Raw genomic sequence first — 16,029 nt, 5'->3', positions numbered from 1 at the left:
CCATTGGGCAAGCCATCTCCCTTGCATCATTCAATTTCTCCTAACCTCTCTCCCTGCAGTCAACCCACACCAAAAAAAAAAAAAAAAAAGAAAGAAAGATCTTCCATCTTGCCTATGAGGAATGAGGGTGTGGAAAAACGTTAACAGCACAAGTGAGTTAATATTGTAATATTCTTGTCTCTCCACCCCCTCATTCCCGCTCTGTTTATAAGCCTTACCTCATTGTCTTATAAAATACAGACCTCAACCCTGCACTAAGAACCACACCCCTGCATCCAAGTAGAGCCCCAATGACTTCAATAGGACTCCACACAGGCTCAGGGAATCTATCAATTCTCCGTGCAGATTTGGAAATTTAAAATTACACTCAAGAGCAGGAACTGAGTCTGGGTTTCTCAGGAGTTGCCCAATATTTTGGCATTCAAATTAAAAACAGCAACACCAGGACCAAAGTAACTTTTAAAAATTGCCAGCCCCAAGGAAGACATTCCACTTTGTTGGGTGGATTACACAGACAGTAAGTTATCTCCTAATGAAATATCTAGAGGGTACAAACAGTTGAATCTTTGGAAGGTTTCCCAACTTCAATTATTTTAAAGATTTAGAAGGATTTTATCAACCTGCATCAGCGGACAACCCAGCTATTGTTAATCTCAGAATAAGCAAACTATGTAAAATTGTTTCACGATACCACCAGTAGAGTGAAATACAGGAACTAACAGACTTTTATAGATCATTGTACATCATTTAGAATAAAACTATATCAGGAGCCCATTGTCATTCAATGTTCCCACTAAACATAAAAAGATACTTTGTAATTCAAGAATATTTCAGTCTTTATTCCCCACTCTTTCACTTTACTGACTTCTTTCAGCTCAGAATACAGCATATGGGCATTACATTCAGAGCACACAGCCATCAGCTTGAGACATGATGTCCCATTCTCCGCACCTACAAAAATACCTTACCACTGATTCCTGTTAACCCTAAAGAAACCCTGTCCACAAAAACAAGTGTTTTCCTCCCCCCACCATTAGATTAAGAAAAGTGGTTTTGACCTTAACATTCCTCTGTAGTGTCTGAAGTCAAATATTGCAGCACTGTGCTAATCCAGAATACTAGGTCAACGTGTCTATTTTTATGGCCCAAACTGAGTGAAGAGAAGAAACAACCCAATACATGATGCAAAGAGTATATTCATTTTTGTTTAAAAAAATAACTGTCACCTTTAATAAGCTCAGAACTTAGTAACATAGATAGGAAAATCTTTTTTAAAAGGCCCACATACAACATGACCATAGCTTTTTAACTCCTGTGTAACCATCACGCTAAAAAAATCTCCCTCATTGATCCAATCTTTGGGGAAAAAAATATACCTATTAAGAGGCCCTTCTATTTTCATTTCAAGGGGTTCTCAAAGAATGAGGTCCTTTCAACTTGCCAGAACAGGTAGTTAATGCTGAACAGACATTAAGAATCATGCTCCAAAGTTTCACCTGAGAAATACAAGGGTTGGATAGTTTGAACTCAGCATTGAGAAACGTGGAGTTGTTATTAATCAATTTTGTTCATGTTCTAATTAAGCAGGATTGTGCCATTTCAGTTTCTACATTGATAACACAGGGTAGCTCCCATGAGGAGATGGCTGCAGGGGCTGGGTTACTTCTTAGGTGTGCTGACATCTTTGAATTAAAAAGGCAAATCTTCTGATAAGAGCCATTAAGAGACCAGCTGTTTGGTACTGGAAGACTCATCCACCCTATTTTTGAGAGTCTCGGCGAATTCCAACTAGTGACATTCTTTTTCACACAACGCAGCCAACCTGTGGAACTCCTTGCCAGAGGATGTTCTGAAGGCCAAGTCTATAACAGGGATCAAAAAAGAACTAGATAAATTTGTGGAGGATAGGTCCATCAATGGCTATTAGCCAGGATGGGCAGGGATGGTGTCCCTAACCTCTGTTTGCCAGAAGCTGTGAATGGGCGACAGGGGGTAAATCATTTGATGATTACCTGTTCTGTTCATTCCCTCTGGGGCACCTGGCATTGGCCACTGTCAGAAGACAGGAAGGCCAGATGGACTTTTGGTCTGACCCAGTTTGGCCGTTCTTATGAAATGCAAGCCAAAGCATTAGTGGCATAGGCAAGAAACCTTCCTGGTGCTAAATATAGTTTGATTCCAGTTAGTTCAGGGTTTCTCAAACAGCTGCTTGTGCAGGAAAAGCCCCTAGCGGGCTGGGCCAGTGTGTTTATCTGCCCCGTCCACAGGTCTGGCCAACTGCGGCTCCCACCGGCCGCGGATTGCTGCTCCGGGCCAACGGGAGCTGCTGGAAGCAGCTCGGGCCAAGGGACTTACCGGCCGCCGCTTCAGCAGCCTCCATTGGCCCAGAGCCACAATCGGCCGGACCTGCGGACGGGGCAGGTAAACACACTGGCCCGGCCCACCAGGGGCTTTCCCTACACAAGCGGCATCCCCAGTTTGAGAAACCCTGAGCTAGTTGAAGACAGGATGACCCTGAAAGTCAGAACAACGGTAGCTATAGTTTTGGGAATTCCCTTAGGCCTCCTTATCTTAGGAGTGGAGAGGCTAGCCTGAGCTTTAGCTTCCGGAAAGGCCACTGAAATTAGTGAAGCCAGGCTGATTATCAGTGATTGCAGGAATACCATAGACATTTAGGAATAGAGAAACATTTTGGGAGATTTCTGTGCCACCAGTACCTGCCTCAGATCTATTCCTTGGATAGATCATTGATAGATGGCTTCCGAGAACTTCACTTCATAGTTCGGAGTAGTGCCTTCTTTTCCTCCGTTTACTTGCTGATATGATTTGAAACATCTTATTCCAGGCATGACAGAGTAGGAATAGGTTTCAGTGACTGACTAGCACAGGGGTGGGCAAACTATGGCCCATGGGCCAGATCCGGCCCCGCCGGGCTTTGGATTCGGCCCGCGTACCACCAGCACCATGTCCCTGCGGCCACCAGGGGAGGGAGGGAGGGCAGAGGGCTCTGTGCATTGCCCTTGCCTCCAGGCACTGCCCCCCGCAGCTCCCATTGGCCAGGAACAGGGAACAGCGGCCAATAGGAGCTTCAGGGGAGGTACCTGGAGGTGAAGGAAGGGCAGCGCACGCAGAGCCCCCCGCGGGGCCACAGCGCTGCCCTGGTCCCGGTGCATGCCGCTGCCACCACGGAGGCCAAACCCCGCCTGCACCTCACACCCCAACTCTCTGTCCTGAGCCCCCTCATACAGCTCACACCCCTCCTGCACCCCAACCCCTGCCCTGAACCCCCTGCCGCACCCTGCACCCGAGCCCCCTCCTGCAGTCCTCACTCGTCCTGCACCCCCACCCTCAGCACCCTCCTGCACTCCGCATCCCTCCTGCACCCAACCTCCTTCCCTGAGCCCCTGCATATACCCCACACCCCTCCTCTGCCCCAATCCCTTGCCCTGGGCCCCTTCCTGCACACTGCACCTCCTCCCACACTCCTTCCCACACCCCAACCCTCTGCCCCGGCCCTGCATACTATTTCCCCACTCAGATGTGGCCCTTGGACCAAAAAAGTTTGCCCACCCCTGGACTAGCAGATACACGAAACAGGAACTATGGAAAAACAGGAGAGAAGCCATTGCAGTGTCCTAAGCACCAGAATCTTGGACACAATATGACTGCTGCTTCTACCTGACCCATGATGCGTCAGAATGACCTAAGAGTTCAGGACTCCTAATGGAGACCGCCAAAGAAACAATATGTTGTAATAAAATCATAAAAATCCGTTGTGATATGACAATGCAAACATGCATATTTCAAACAGATATGTGCGCGCGCACCCACCCCTATTTTGCTACTCTTGCAAAATTTCTGGAAAGGGAACCAGACTCTGTTAGAGTCCTGAGCTTTCCCTCAAGAAAAACCTTCTCCTCCAACTGAAATTAAGTTTATAATACAAAAAAATACAAAACGGTGAGTATTAGTCCCCAAATCCACTTATATAGTTTCTGGTTATCTTTACTTTACCCCTTGTTCTTACTGTTTGCCCTGGCCATCAACTTCTCAAGCAAAACAGCTTCAGATCCCACATGAATAACACTGTTTTATCAGCTGTCACTTCTTCATAGCCTGCCCCGAGTACTTGTTTCAAAGAGCAAGACTGGACTATTTCCTTTAAAAAGGTTTTATCTTTTTAAAAGATTACATTACTTCACAGGATTAACAACCTTCCAACTACAGCTTGTTCAGAAAGCTTTTTACTTGAATGCTCATTGGTATAGACTCACAATATAAACACAATATTGCAAACATCTGAGAAACCATCTGTTAACAGGCTGGCACGGTTTGCCTGAAACATCGTTTGCAGATGCTGATATAACTGGGAAATGTTCTGTTGACTCAAAGGCACGCTACACTTTTCTTCCCCCCAGCGAAGAATTTTATTGCTAATAATTGTGGGTCCAATAGCGTTGGCTGCCCTCTAATGTTTTAACTACTGTTGCATCTAACCCCACTCACAGCAGGTCTTCTAGGAGACACACTTGTCTCATTGTTGCTGCTAGCACCAGTGGAGTTTTAGGGGGAAAGCTATGTGTAAACAGAACTGCTGAAACAAGCAGCTTTTTCTCCCAGCCAGACATAAGGGAGGAAGAAGAGGCTCAAGAAAAAGAGAATCTAGAATGTGGGTTGAGCAGTCAGGAGGGAGGAGCTACAGGAGCAGGCAAGCCTGGGAAAACAAAAGTTCAGCTCATATCCCGTACAGTTAGATATTAACAAAACCAAAGCTCCAAGAAGGGGGAGAGTTTCAGCTTAACTCAGTGACAACTACAATAGAATGTCCGAGTTATGAACATCCCGGGAATGGAGGTTGTTCGTAACTCTGAAATGTTTAGGTTGTGCTTTCAAAAGTTTACAGTTGAACACTGATTTAATACAGCTTTGAAACTTTACTATGCAGGAAAAAAAAGACTGCTTTCAAGCATCTTAATTTAAATGAAACAAGCACAGAAACAATTTGCTTACCTTGTCTTTTTTTTTTTTTTTTTTTTTTTTTTCAAACTTTCCCTTTTTTTTTTTTTTTTAGTAGTTTACATTTAACACAGTATTGTACTGTACTGGGGTTTTTATTTCCTTTCTCTGGGGGAGGAGGGGAGGCAGGAAGAGGTATCTGCTGCTGATTATGTACTTCTAGTTCCGAATGAGGCGTGTAGTTGAGCGATCAGTTCGTAACTCTGGTGTTCATAACTGAGGTTCTATATGTCCAACTGCAGGTTAGGAAAGGCAGCCATCTGCTCACATTTGTATCTAACCATTTTCTAGATGCAATGAACACATCTAGGCCTACAATACCACTATCATTCAATCATAGCCAGCAAATGCATGCATTTAGCTAAATGATTTAGAGCTGTTCATTGTTAAAACAGCAGATATTAAAGAAAAAAATCTTACCTTTGCAGATTCATGTTCAAGTTGCCTGTACAGGCCTTGATCTTGTTTTGTGCTTCCAGATGAGTCATCCCGTCTGTACTTGTCCCATCAATGGTGAGAACCACATCACCTATCCCCACCTGGGCTCTAGCTGCCTTGCCACCATCATTTAACTGCAATGTCACAAATGCAATGAGTAAGTAGCATTCTTTTAATATAAAGGACACACAAGGTTATATGCATATCTACCTATATTTCTTATTCATAAACATACATTACATAGCCGGTATAGGCACACCCCTCTTACATGAGAACACCACCTCTCCATGTAAGGTTATTTATTGTATAACTGAAATACCGTCTTTCTGATCAAATAATTAAGGGGACTATTGTCATATTGTCACTGTCTGGCATACCTAGAGATATCTGTTTCACAGAGAAAGGAATTTAGGACTTGAAGACCCCCATTCTTAGAAGTCAGGGAGCGACTTCTGTTTCCAAGTGGAGTGAAAGTGGGGTACACATCTGTGATTGAGAGAAGAGTTGCCCACCCAACAACCGCTATCAAGAAGTGGACTATGTTCGAGAGTCCCCCTTTGTAGACCTTGGGTGATTTAAAAAGAGGTAGTATACTGTACATGGTGACAATTACGTGCATTTTTAAAAAAAAATTGTTGACACTCCAGCCTCTGCCTTGTTCATAAAAACAATACACAGCTCTTTCAAAAAGGGAAATCCCTCAGGAATTTAAAATTTTAAATACATGTGGAAACTGTAATGTTTGACACCTGCAATGGGTCAAGAAAGCCAGTATTTTAAATACCAACATGTCTGGGGCTAGAAGTACTGCAATACCAACAGCATTAAAATATACACTGGAAGCATTTTTTTTTTTAAATATTCACACGGTGTGTGCTGGTATCATGGTACCAAAACATTTTGGTAAGGGAGAAGCGCCAACTAATCAGATTTGGAATCAACTATCCCAAAAAATTGCAGGCTAGCACAACTATTTTTCCCCTCCAGTTCAAACTAAAAGGAAACATTGAGATTGGAAGACAGACTATTGAGTGGCAATAGATGGGGGGAAGCAGACAAGGGATAAAGAAAACTCCCTTTTGATTTTGAAATTATTATATGCAGCTGAGTTGTACAGAAACAGAATTTTGCATCATTAGTCAAAAGGGGAGTTATAATTCATCAAGAAATTGCTGTGTAGACAAACCTTTTGCTCATACTCCTCCACTAATTGCACAGTATAGGAAGTACCCAAGTTATAGTAAAATATTGGCTGAAGAGCTCATTATATGTGAAGCGAAGTATGAACACACCAGTTATACACTAATCAGGCAAAATTAAGCACAGCTTCCTGGCCATCCTAGCTAGCACTGACAAGCTCTAGCTCCTCACCCAAAACCTACTGAAAAGCATTACTAATCCCCAGCCACAAACAGGTGGTGACAGAGAGGAGTCTTCCTTCCCCATATGTGCCCATTACAAATGATGCCTCTTTGCAGGGAGAGGGAGATTGAGACACACCTATGAATGTTTGGCCAGGTCTGATCTCATTAATAGCACTTTTCATGTGTACATTTTGAAATGCTATAGCTGTCGGTGTACAGCTCTCAGCCCTAAATACAAGGTCAAACCAGCACTACCTATTTTATAGGTACATTACAGAAGACTAATTATCAGCTAGACAATAGAGCTGATGGGCAAGAGAAACAGACAACAACTCAAACTGAAAGACCTTAGGAGGAAGGAAACCCTATCCCAAGCTGCGTCATGTTTTAAAAGGGTTGCTTTTCTGAGTGCAATTGCACCCACACCATGTGTTAATGCATGGAAGAAAGAGGATATGGAATTGAAAGAACAGATCAAGGTAGGTACAAAGCCAGCTAACTTCCATAAATCTCTCTGAATCCTTAGGTTATTAGTTTCAGTGCTGTATTTACAATACGGAGCATGTTTCCACCAAATCTGAATTGCAGCTGTAAAACCAAGTTATATTTCACATTACCTATTATGCTTAAGAAGAAGCATACTGTTCACAAACTGCAGAAAGGATCTGAAAAGTGAAAATGTCCCACCACTTGGACTTGCAACACCACATATAGCCCGGATAGCTCATTTAATCTGGGGGGGGAAGAGAAGAGAAGAGAGAGAGTGATTGTAATCCATCACCTGCTGAGGCCAATCATTGCTGACACCAGCCCCCCCCCCATCAGAAAATCTTTCTTTGGGCCCTAAACAGAGACTGACTTCATGGCTTGCAGTAAAGATCTAGTCTTTGCCAAACAGGGGTGTTCAGAGAACTTTCTAGTATGCACAACAAAATCATGTATCACATTTCAGATTTAGCCACTGTTTGATTCCTAAAAGACTAAAAACAAGTAATTAATAGGGAGGCCATTTTAAAAAAAATCCAACATAATGCCAATTTTCCCAGAAGTGAGAATATTGCTCTAAAATGTGTTCTGAGTCCAAATTTAATAAAAACTAGTTATTGATTTGGGACCAACTTCAAAAGTAACATTATAGAAAATGTCTTCAATGCAGTTTTTTTTTTAAACAAATCAAAAACATAACAAAAGCTAAATGTTTGTTTTGCATTCTTAAAGTTTATATAGTCTACAGGGTACCCTATTCATTTTGCAACATGCAATACACCAAATTTGCAAGAGAAGAGTCTCTTCTCATCTCTGTATTGTGTGTTTTAAAAAATCATTTTCCTAGATATATACACTTTGTCTAGAAAGAGTCATCTATCAGTGGCAGTGGATCAGATTTGCCCCAATGATTGTTACTGATTAATCAGTAAAAAAAAAAAAAAAAAAAAAGGTGTTGTTAATTTATTGCCCACCATGTGATCAGAATCAGGCCAATGTCTCCTCCTTCAAACAGATAAAAATAGACAGGCATCATTCATGAAATAGCAAGTGAATTAGAGGCTGAAATATGTAATAGGAAGTTATTGAGAAGACAAAAAAGCAAAACAGAAAATAGAGATGGAAAATACCTGTTCTCATTTTCATCCTCCCTCTCCATGTGGGATTGTTCCCTATAGTATATTCTTGGATACCTTGCCCAGTCTAGTTTCAAACGACGTGTTTAATGAATTTTACTCCTTTTCCTAGGAAACTATTCCACAGTCTAACCTCCCTTCCCCCACCATACACGATATTCAGCCTAAAGTTTCCATTGCTCACACTTTCTACCATTACTCCTACTTGTAAGGGTAGGTCTACACTACAAATTTACATCAGCGCAACTGTGCCGCATCTGGTGAAGATGCCCTAAGCCTGGGGTAGGCAACCTACGGCACACGTGCCAAAGGCAGCCCGTAAGCTGATTTTCAGTGACACTCACACTGCCCGGGTTCTGGCCACCAGTCTGGGGGACTCTGCATTTTAATTTTAAATGAAGCTTCTTAAACATTTTGAAAACCTTGCTTATTTTACAATAAAATTGTTTAGTTATATAATATATAGACTTAGAGAGACCTTCTAAAAACATTAAAATGTATTACCGACACATGAAACCTTAAATTAAAGTGAATAAATGAAGACTTGGCACAGCACTTCTGAAAGGCTGCCGACCCCTGACTACATCAATGGGAGAAGTTCTAACTGTAACTGTAGACAAGTCCACAAGCAGTGATTTCCCTTCACCCCCCTGAATTTCCCCAACACCGCCCCCCCTCCAGTTCTGTGAACTAGTTACATGCCAATTTAGTGACTATTTGGAAATTTGAATTGAAATTGAAACATTAATACACACTTTAAAAGCATATACAGTGTATGATAAAATGTGTATCTGAAAAAGTATAATAGATTTGAAAAGTATGAACATAGACTAGCTTCCTTAAGCAGCTGTTTTTTATGACAAGGTCAGTGCATTCATTTCCGTGATGTTGGCCAACCTAATAATTTCAAATGATGATTTGTTAGCAAAATGAGCTCTCCCTGACAGCTAGTGATGAGCTGAGGCTGGAGGGGTGAAGGCTTCAGGACCAGACTGTATTTACATTCACACCTAATCTACCTAGGTATCCAGCAAACAGAGCTGTGTTGCCCAAGTGATAGATTTTGGCTGGGGCTGGGTTACAAATCACGTGAATGCAGGGGGGCGGAGGGGAATGAAATGTTTTTCTTATTGTATGAGTAAAGGGCAGTAGAACTGTACTTAGCCTGTGCTGATTGAGGGCATCGAGAGGGCGGGGACCAGCTCTGTCTTTAAACAGTGGAGAGGGATAGATTAGGCTCCATAGATAGTATTTTGTTTTGTTAAGTGACCACTACAGCTGAAATCACTGATAATCAGGTCTAAGTGCTTAGTCCTGCTGTAGGGCCAGTGTTTCTGTGGAAGAGACGGCCCAGTCTGCACTGCACTGTTACTGATCCATGAGAGGACCTCCCTCTTATCCCATGACGGCTTACTTGTCAAAAGTCAGTTTAGTGCAGATCAGTGCAGATCAGCCTTGAGTTGTAAATCTCTGTACACCTACCAACAAACATTTTGCAGTTGTACCTTGCTTGTTTATTCTGTAGATGTAATAACCAGAAAAGAAACCAAATCACTCTCCTATAGCCGTGTCAGCTCTGCAGTGCTAGAACCAGCAGCAAAGTCTTATTTTTTTCCTCCTGAGCTAAGCAAATGTGACTATGAATGCCCCCAAGATGAGACTGGCACCACCTTCCTACTACGTTCCCCTTTCTGACCATTACCATACTTCAGTATCTGACACACCTACGGATTTCAACTCACTTTACATTTGAATTTTAAACGAATATGTATTTATATCCAAGTATAATCAATTAGTATTAATCAAGCACCACTTGATGGGCCATCTGTAGGAGTGATGCATAAGGTGGTATAAGTTACACATCTCTAAGTGAATGCAAGGCATTTGAGCTAGTAGACACTATTCAAGCAGGGCCCAGAAGGCAGCACTAATGGAAGTGGGTGGCTCGGAGGGAATTTAACTTGTTCTTACACCCTCCTGTTAGTTGCTTTTCCTGCTACTCTCTTTTCTTAGCTTCTCAGAGTGTAAACCTCAGACTCCCTTTGACCTACTCACCAATGGGTACATCCTGAACTTCACCTCTGAATTTCTCCCAATAACTGTAACGGCCACTAGATTTCAGAACCTGTGTTTAATGGCTCATCTAAAAGAGAGGCACTATTGAGTCCCTATGCTATACAATACTAGAGCAACAGTCCAACAGCAAGTGACTTGGACAGCCACAAACTCAATCATTAGTACAAGTTCCTGCAGCACCTGGGTTTTCCTTGGCCAACCCTAGTCAAGCATTTGACCTGGATTCTGCTTTGTTTGAGAGCTCTAATGAGAACATAGCCTAAGTTTATGTGGCTGCTGGCAAACTAACAGGAATATTTTTTTTATACTCTTGTCCCACTGCTAAAGAAAGCACTCACTGTGCACTTCCAGGAGGGGGTAGGGATACACAAATAAATCATTTGACGGGCAATTGCCCAGTTTAACTTCAAAGAACATGACAGGTTCAATGCAACACTTAAGGGAAACTAACCAACGTCTGCTGCCACCACAAAGTCTACTCAAGCACGTTTTAAACACAACCCACATTAAGTATATGATCTAATTAATACTGTGATGTTGCACTCAAACTATTTATGTGACCTCTCATAAGCACCTTCACTGTCACAAACAACTCACTGCTGGAAACTAACTTCTGAGGGAAGTCCACCCTTGCCAAGCTTAGCTTTTATTGTACTGTAAATATTTTCTTCATGTGCACCCAGGCAATTGGCAAACACACATGAAAACAGTGTTCCGAAATCCTTATTGCTGAAAGCTGACATAGCACAGCAAGGCATCTGCCGAATGACATTTACAGTACCTGCAAATGTCAGGCTCTTTTTCTCATTGGACTATGAGAAACAGGATTCACAGGGGCTCTTTAAAAATAAACACCCCTAATATACTGCGCTCACGCAAATGTTGAGCTGTCAATGCCAAAAATAGCCATCTGGCATTTACGTAATGCATTTCATCCAGCTGGATCCCAAAGTGCTTTACCAACCCCACTGACCATAGGAATATCATATCCCTTTTGTTCACCAGTCACGTCCAGGCACCTCTGGGCTGAGACACAGCAACATTAACACTGCAGGCTAGACGAGGAAATGAAAAACTGTGTGTTAGAGCCCTGCAGTGGGACTGGGATCCAGGACCCACTGCCATCATAGCAGGATAAAAATTCAAACAAACAATGAGGGAACAGGATTTAAAAAAATGGTCTCCTACACTGCAAACATGAACTTTTTTTTAATCCTGCTCCTGTCCCACCTGACAATAACCTCTCCCATTCCCTCCTGCATTTTTTGTTGAATTTTTATCCCGCTGTCATTGTTATGGCAGCGGGTCCTGCAGGATCCTTGGGATCCCAGTCCCGCTATAGGGTAGAGCCCAGGACCCAATGCCATAATAGTGGGATAAAAGTTCAACAAACAATGAGAGAGCAGGTGGAAAGGGGAGTGGGAATTGCGGGGCAGGATGGGAGCAGGATTTTAAAAAAATAGTCCCGCACAGAGCTCTACTGTATATAACAAACTGAAGGAGAAAAATATAAGATAGAATGTTGTTGCCCAAGCTGGAATTTAGCCAGGAAGCGCAGATTAAAACTGCTGTTCTTACAAAAATGCAATGGGATTATTAGTGGCCATGTATGACGCCCAAAAGCAAGAGTACTTCTTTTCATCAGATACTGTGTCGGTGTCATTTCCACGGAAAGCAAAATATGAACATAATTCTGCTCTCTATGAAGTCAAAAGTACAACAAAGACTGACTGCTGTGCTTCACTTTATACAGCACAAAGCTAGCAGGAGATCTCATTACGTAAACCAGGCACATAAGTCTTTTCACGATCAAGACCTAAGATAAGTCAAACTGAATGAAACAGCCACCTGTTAACAGCCCAAAGTATACTTGACTTTACTAGTGTTCAGACTTGTCACATCAAAATTAATGCTTGGAAATGAAGATCAACTCTATAGTGACACAGTAGATCTTCCAGGTATGCTATAGCTTAGCCTTCCTTGTCACTTTACGATTCAGCATCACCCCTATTTATCAGGTGCAAATCCAAGGAGGAGGAAGAGGAAAGCTGCACTGGACAGTCCTACAATAGGTTGTTTGACAAGTAGGCATTTGTACAGCACGCTGGTCCTAGGAGGAGTTCTTGGGATAGCACTGTTCCCTGCTGAACAAGACCAACCACAGGCTAGACTGGCTCTCAGACAACATATCCGTGGCAATTATTTCCCTGATTGTGCTACTGTGACGGGTTAGATCACAGAAACCCCCTTAGGAACTACCAAGTGATGGGCCAAGACTACTTCTGCCCCTGCTTTCCCTACCAACTTGGGACCCCAGCACCCTGTCTTGCTGAGCCAGACACGCCCATCTGAATTACTTGCCCTAAAGCTGCAGACTTAACTGAAAGCAGTTTACACAAGTGTTCTTGTCTTGAATACTCAGATGCCCAATGGGATCTAAAACCCAAATAAATCCATTTTACCCTATATTAAGCTTATACAGGGTAAACTCATGAATTGTTCGCCCACTATAACACTGATAGAGAGATATGCACAGCTGTTTCCCGCCCCCCAGTACTAATACATACTCTGAGTTCATTAAGTAAAAAGTGATTTTATTAAATACAGAAAGTAGGATTTAAGTGGTTCCAAGTAGTAACAGACACAACAAAGTGAATTACCAAGTAAAATAAAATATGCCAGTCTATGTCTAATCCAACTGAATACAGATAAAATCCTCACCAGTTCCAGAATGCCTCCTTTTACAGCCTACAGTGTCCCACACTGACAGGCATCAAGCAGCTTACCTGGCACCATTCAGTCTATGAGGCGGGAGGGAGCAAGCAGAGATGCATACAAGTTTTCCCAAAGGGTTGATTTTAGGTTTGTTAGTGTCAAAATAAGGCCAAGATTCTTCTGTTATTCACATCTTCAGCATCACCAGTTTAGAAAACAGAGTAATCCTTTTTAAAAAGAACAGGAGTACTTGTGGCACCTTAGAGACTAACACATTTATTTCAGCATAAGCTTTCGTGGGCTACAGCTCACTTCTTTATCATGATGAAGTAGTGAGCTGTAGCCCACGAAAGCTTATGCTTTCTCCCAAAAAAATTTTTTTTATTTGTATTGAGACTTTTTAGTATTAATCCGGGCTGAGATACTATATGCAAGTGGTAAAAGACAACTGCCTAGTTTATTTCTTAGAATGATGCAGAGTGTGGAATGAGAACCAAGCTAAAAATCAAACAAATCTAACCTTTCTACAGCAGCTCTAATTTGTGAGGTGCATGTAAACGGGTACTCTCTCTCTCCCAGATCTTTTTGCACAGCCAGCACAAATTACTTCAACATCTAAGCATGCAACTACTTGGAATTGCTAAAGAGGCATCACTTTACAAAACAAACAATTTGCATGAAAAAAAAGTTTCACATATCTGTCACTTTTATTGCAGAATGTCAGCAGCACTTGTTGCACTATCTAACATGCACTTGGCAGGCAGCATCCATTCAGCCATCATTTGGCTATCGCCAGAAGTTGCTGCATATCATCTGCGAGACCAAAATTTTTGTTGGTTTTAGGAAATTTGCAATGTTCCAACAAATAGCTTAAGTTACAAAAGCAAATTATTCCTGGGGGTTTATTTCCCTGCTCTCCCTCCAACATCTATCTTCCATTTGAGAGATGAAATATTTATGTGTAACCGAGAACATATGCATATGCAGACATACATAAACATTCCTAACAAAACAGACATGCAATTAACGTAATTACTGTTCTCCAAGTGTGAAAAAAAAAGAGAGAGAATTGTAATATATATAGTCGCATTTTCTCTGAAACCAAACAGATCCACCTTGTGTTCTCCTCAGGCCAGTTTAAGATTGTGTAAGCAGGAAATACACATTTTCCTGTCTTACGCTGCAGGATCATTTCTGTTTTTTAGATGATTAATCTAATTCAACTGAGCAAATGCCCATGTGGATTCTATGATGCAGTTTGTTAATTAGCCTAGTATGTTCCACCTTGTCTTGCCAATTTTGAGGGGATATGACTTGAACACCTCTCAATCAATAGGGTAGGCTTTTCACTTTGACCTTCGTATGCCTGACATGTTGCTATCTCACCAAGCTGTCCCCACCCTGAGTGATACCGTTGCTCTCTTATTTTGGAAAGAAAAAAAAAGTTGCACACCTCTATTTCACACCTTTCCAGAACACAGCTTGAAAAAAAAATCAACCCATTTTTAATAAATTCCCATTAGTAGAACAGTTGGCTAGAGGACAAAAGGAGATCCATAAAAGTGATAGAAGACTTTGAAAAGAAGGCCCATGAAGAAAAGCTAAACAACTGGGCATGTTCAGTCTGGAGAAACGGTTGACTTTGGTGCAGAAATAGAGTTTACTAATATGTAAAAAGGTAAGCTAAAGGACAGAGATACATTAGTCTCGTTTGACAACTAAGAGAACAAATAGCAGTGGGATTAAGCTACAGCTGGTAAATTTTAACATCATATTGTCCCTAATATTTAACCTAATATTTAAGCTCGTTATTCAATGGTTGTGGGATTGACAGCACTAGAGAGGCACCAAATGTTCAGGTCAGTTACCAAGGATGATTTATGCCAGTGTTTCTCCAACTCTTATGCATGAACCCTACTGGCTCTCAGAGCTCTTCTTCCTGCCCTGCCACATGCCTGTCTGCCTCCCTCTCACTTCCCTCCCCAGAGTGGAGTAGAGAGAGCAGCTCTGGAGGATTTGGGGTGTGCGACAAGGTACCCACCTGTCCATGGTGGCTGTGGGGGAAATGGTGCATCTTATCGAACAGTCTGACAAGAGAAGGCAAAGTGACCAGAAAGGGGAAAAAAACAGGATATTATACATATAAAATGATGGGGTTTAAATTAGCTGTTACAACTCAAGAAAGATCTTGGAGTCATTGTGGATAGTTCTCTGAAAACATCCACTCAATGTGCAGCGGCAGTCAAAAAAGCGAACAGAATGTTGGGAATCATTAAGAAAGAGAGATACATAATAGAACAGAAAATATCATGTTACTGCTATATAAATCCATGGTACGCCCACATCTTGAATCCTGTGTGCAGATGTTGCCCCATCTCAAAAAAAGACATATGGGAATTGGAAAAAGTTCAGAAAAAGGCAACAAAAATTATTAGGGGTATGAAACAGCTTCTGTATGAGGAGAGATTAATAAGACTGGGACTTTTCAGCTTGGAAGAGAGATGGCTAAGGGGAGATATGATTGAGGTCTATAAAATCATGACTGGTGTAGAGAAAGTAGATAAGGAAGTGTTGTTTACTACTTCTCATAACACAAGAACTAGAGGTCACAAAATGAAATTAATAGGCAGCAGGTTTAACACAAATAAAAGGAAGTATTTTTTCACACAACACAGTCAACCTGTGGAACTCCTTGCCAGAGGAGGCTGTGAAGGCCAAGATCATAACAGGGTTCAAAAAGAATTAGATAAGTTCATGGAGGATCAATGGCTATTAGCCAGGATGGGCAGAAATGGTGT

The 16,029-nt window shown here is 41.9% G+C and overlaps 1 protein-coding gene across 4 annotated transcripts in view; it reads right to left on the bottom strand.

Moving 5' to 3' along the window:
• Positions 1-16,029, bottom strand: part of PDLIM5 (PDZ and LIM domain 5) — a 214,829-nt gene that overhangs the window by 123,391 nt on the left and 75,409 nt on the right. For all 4 annotated transcript variants that reach the window (XM_045019728.1, XM_045019724.1, XM_045019725.1 and 1 more), the window contains one exon: positions 5,437-5,588. In XM_045019728.1, the coding sequence (XP_044875663.1) occupies positions 5,437-5,588 (152 nt within the window). The remainder of the gene's footprint in view (positions 1-5,436; positions 5,589-16,029) is intronic.

Source organism: Mauremys mutica, chromosome 5 (genome assembly GCF_020497125.1).
Source record: "Mauremys mutica isolate MM-2020 ecotype Southern chromosome 5, ASM2049712v1, whole genome shotgun sequence".
Classification (NCBI taxonomy): Eukaryota; Metazoa; Chordata; order Testudines; family Geoemydidae; genus Mauremys; species Mauremys mutica.
This window is presented reverse-complemented; position numbering and strand designations above follow the sequence as displayed.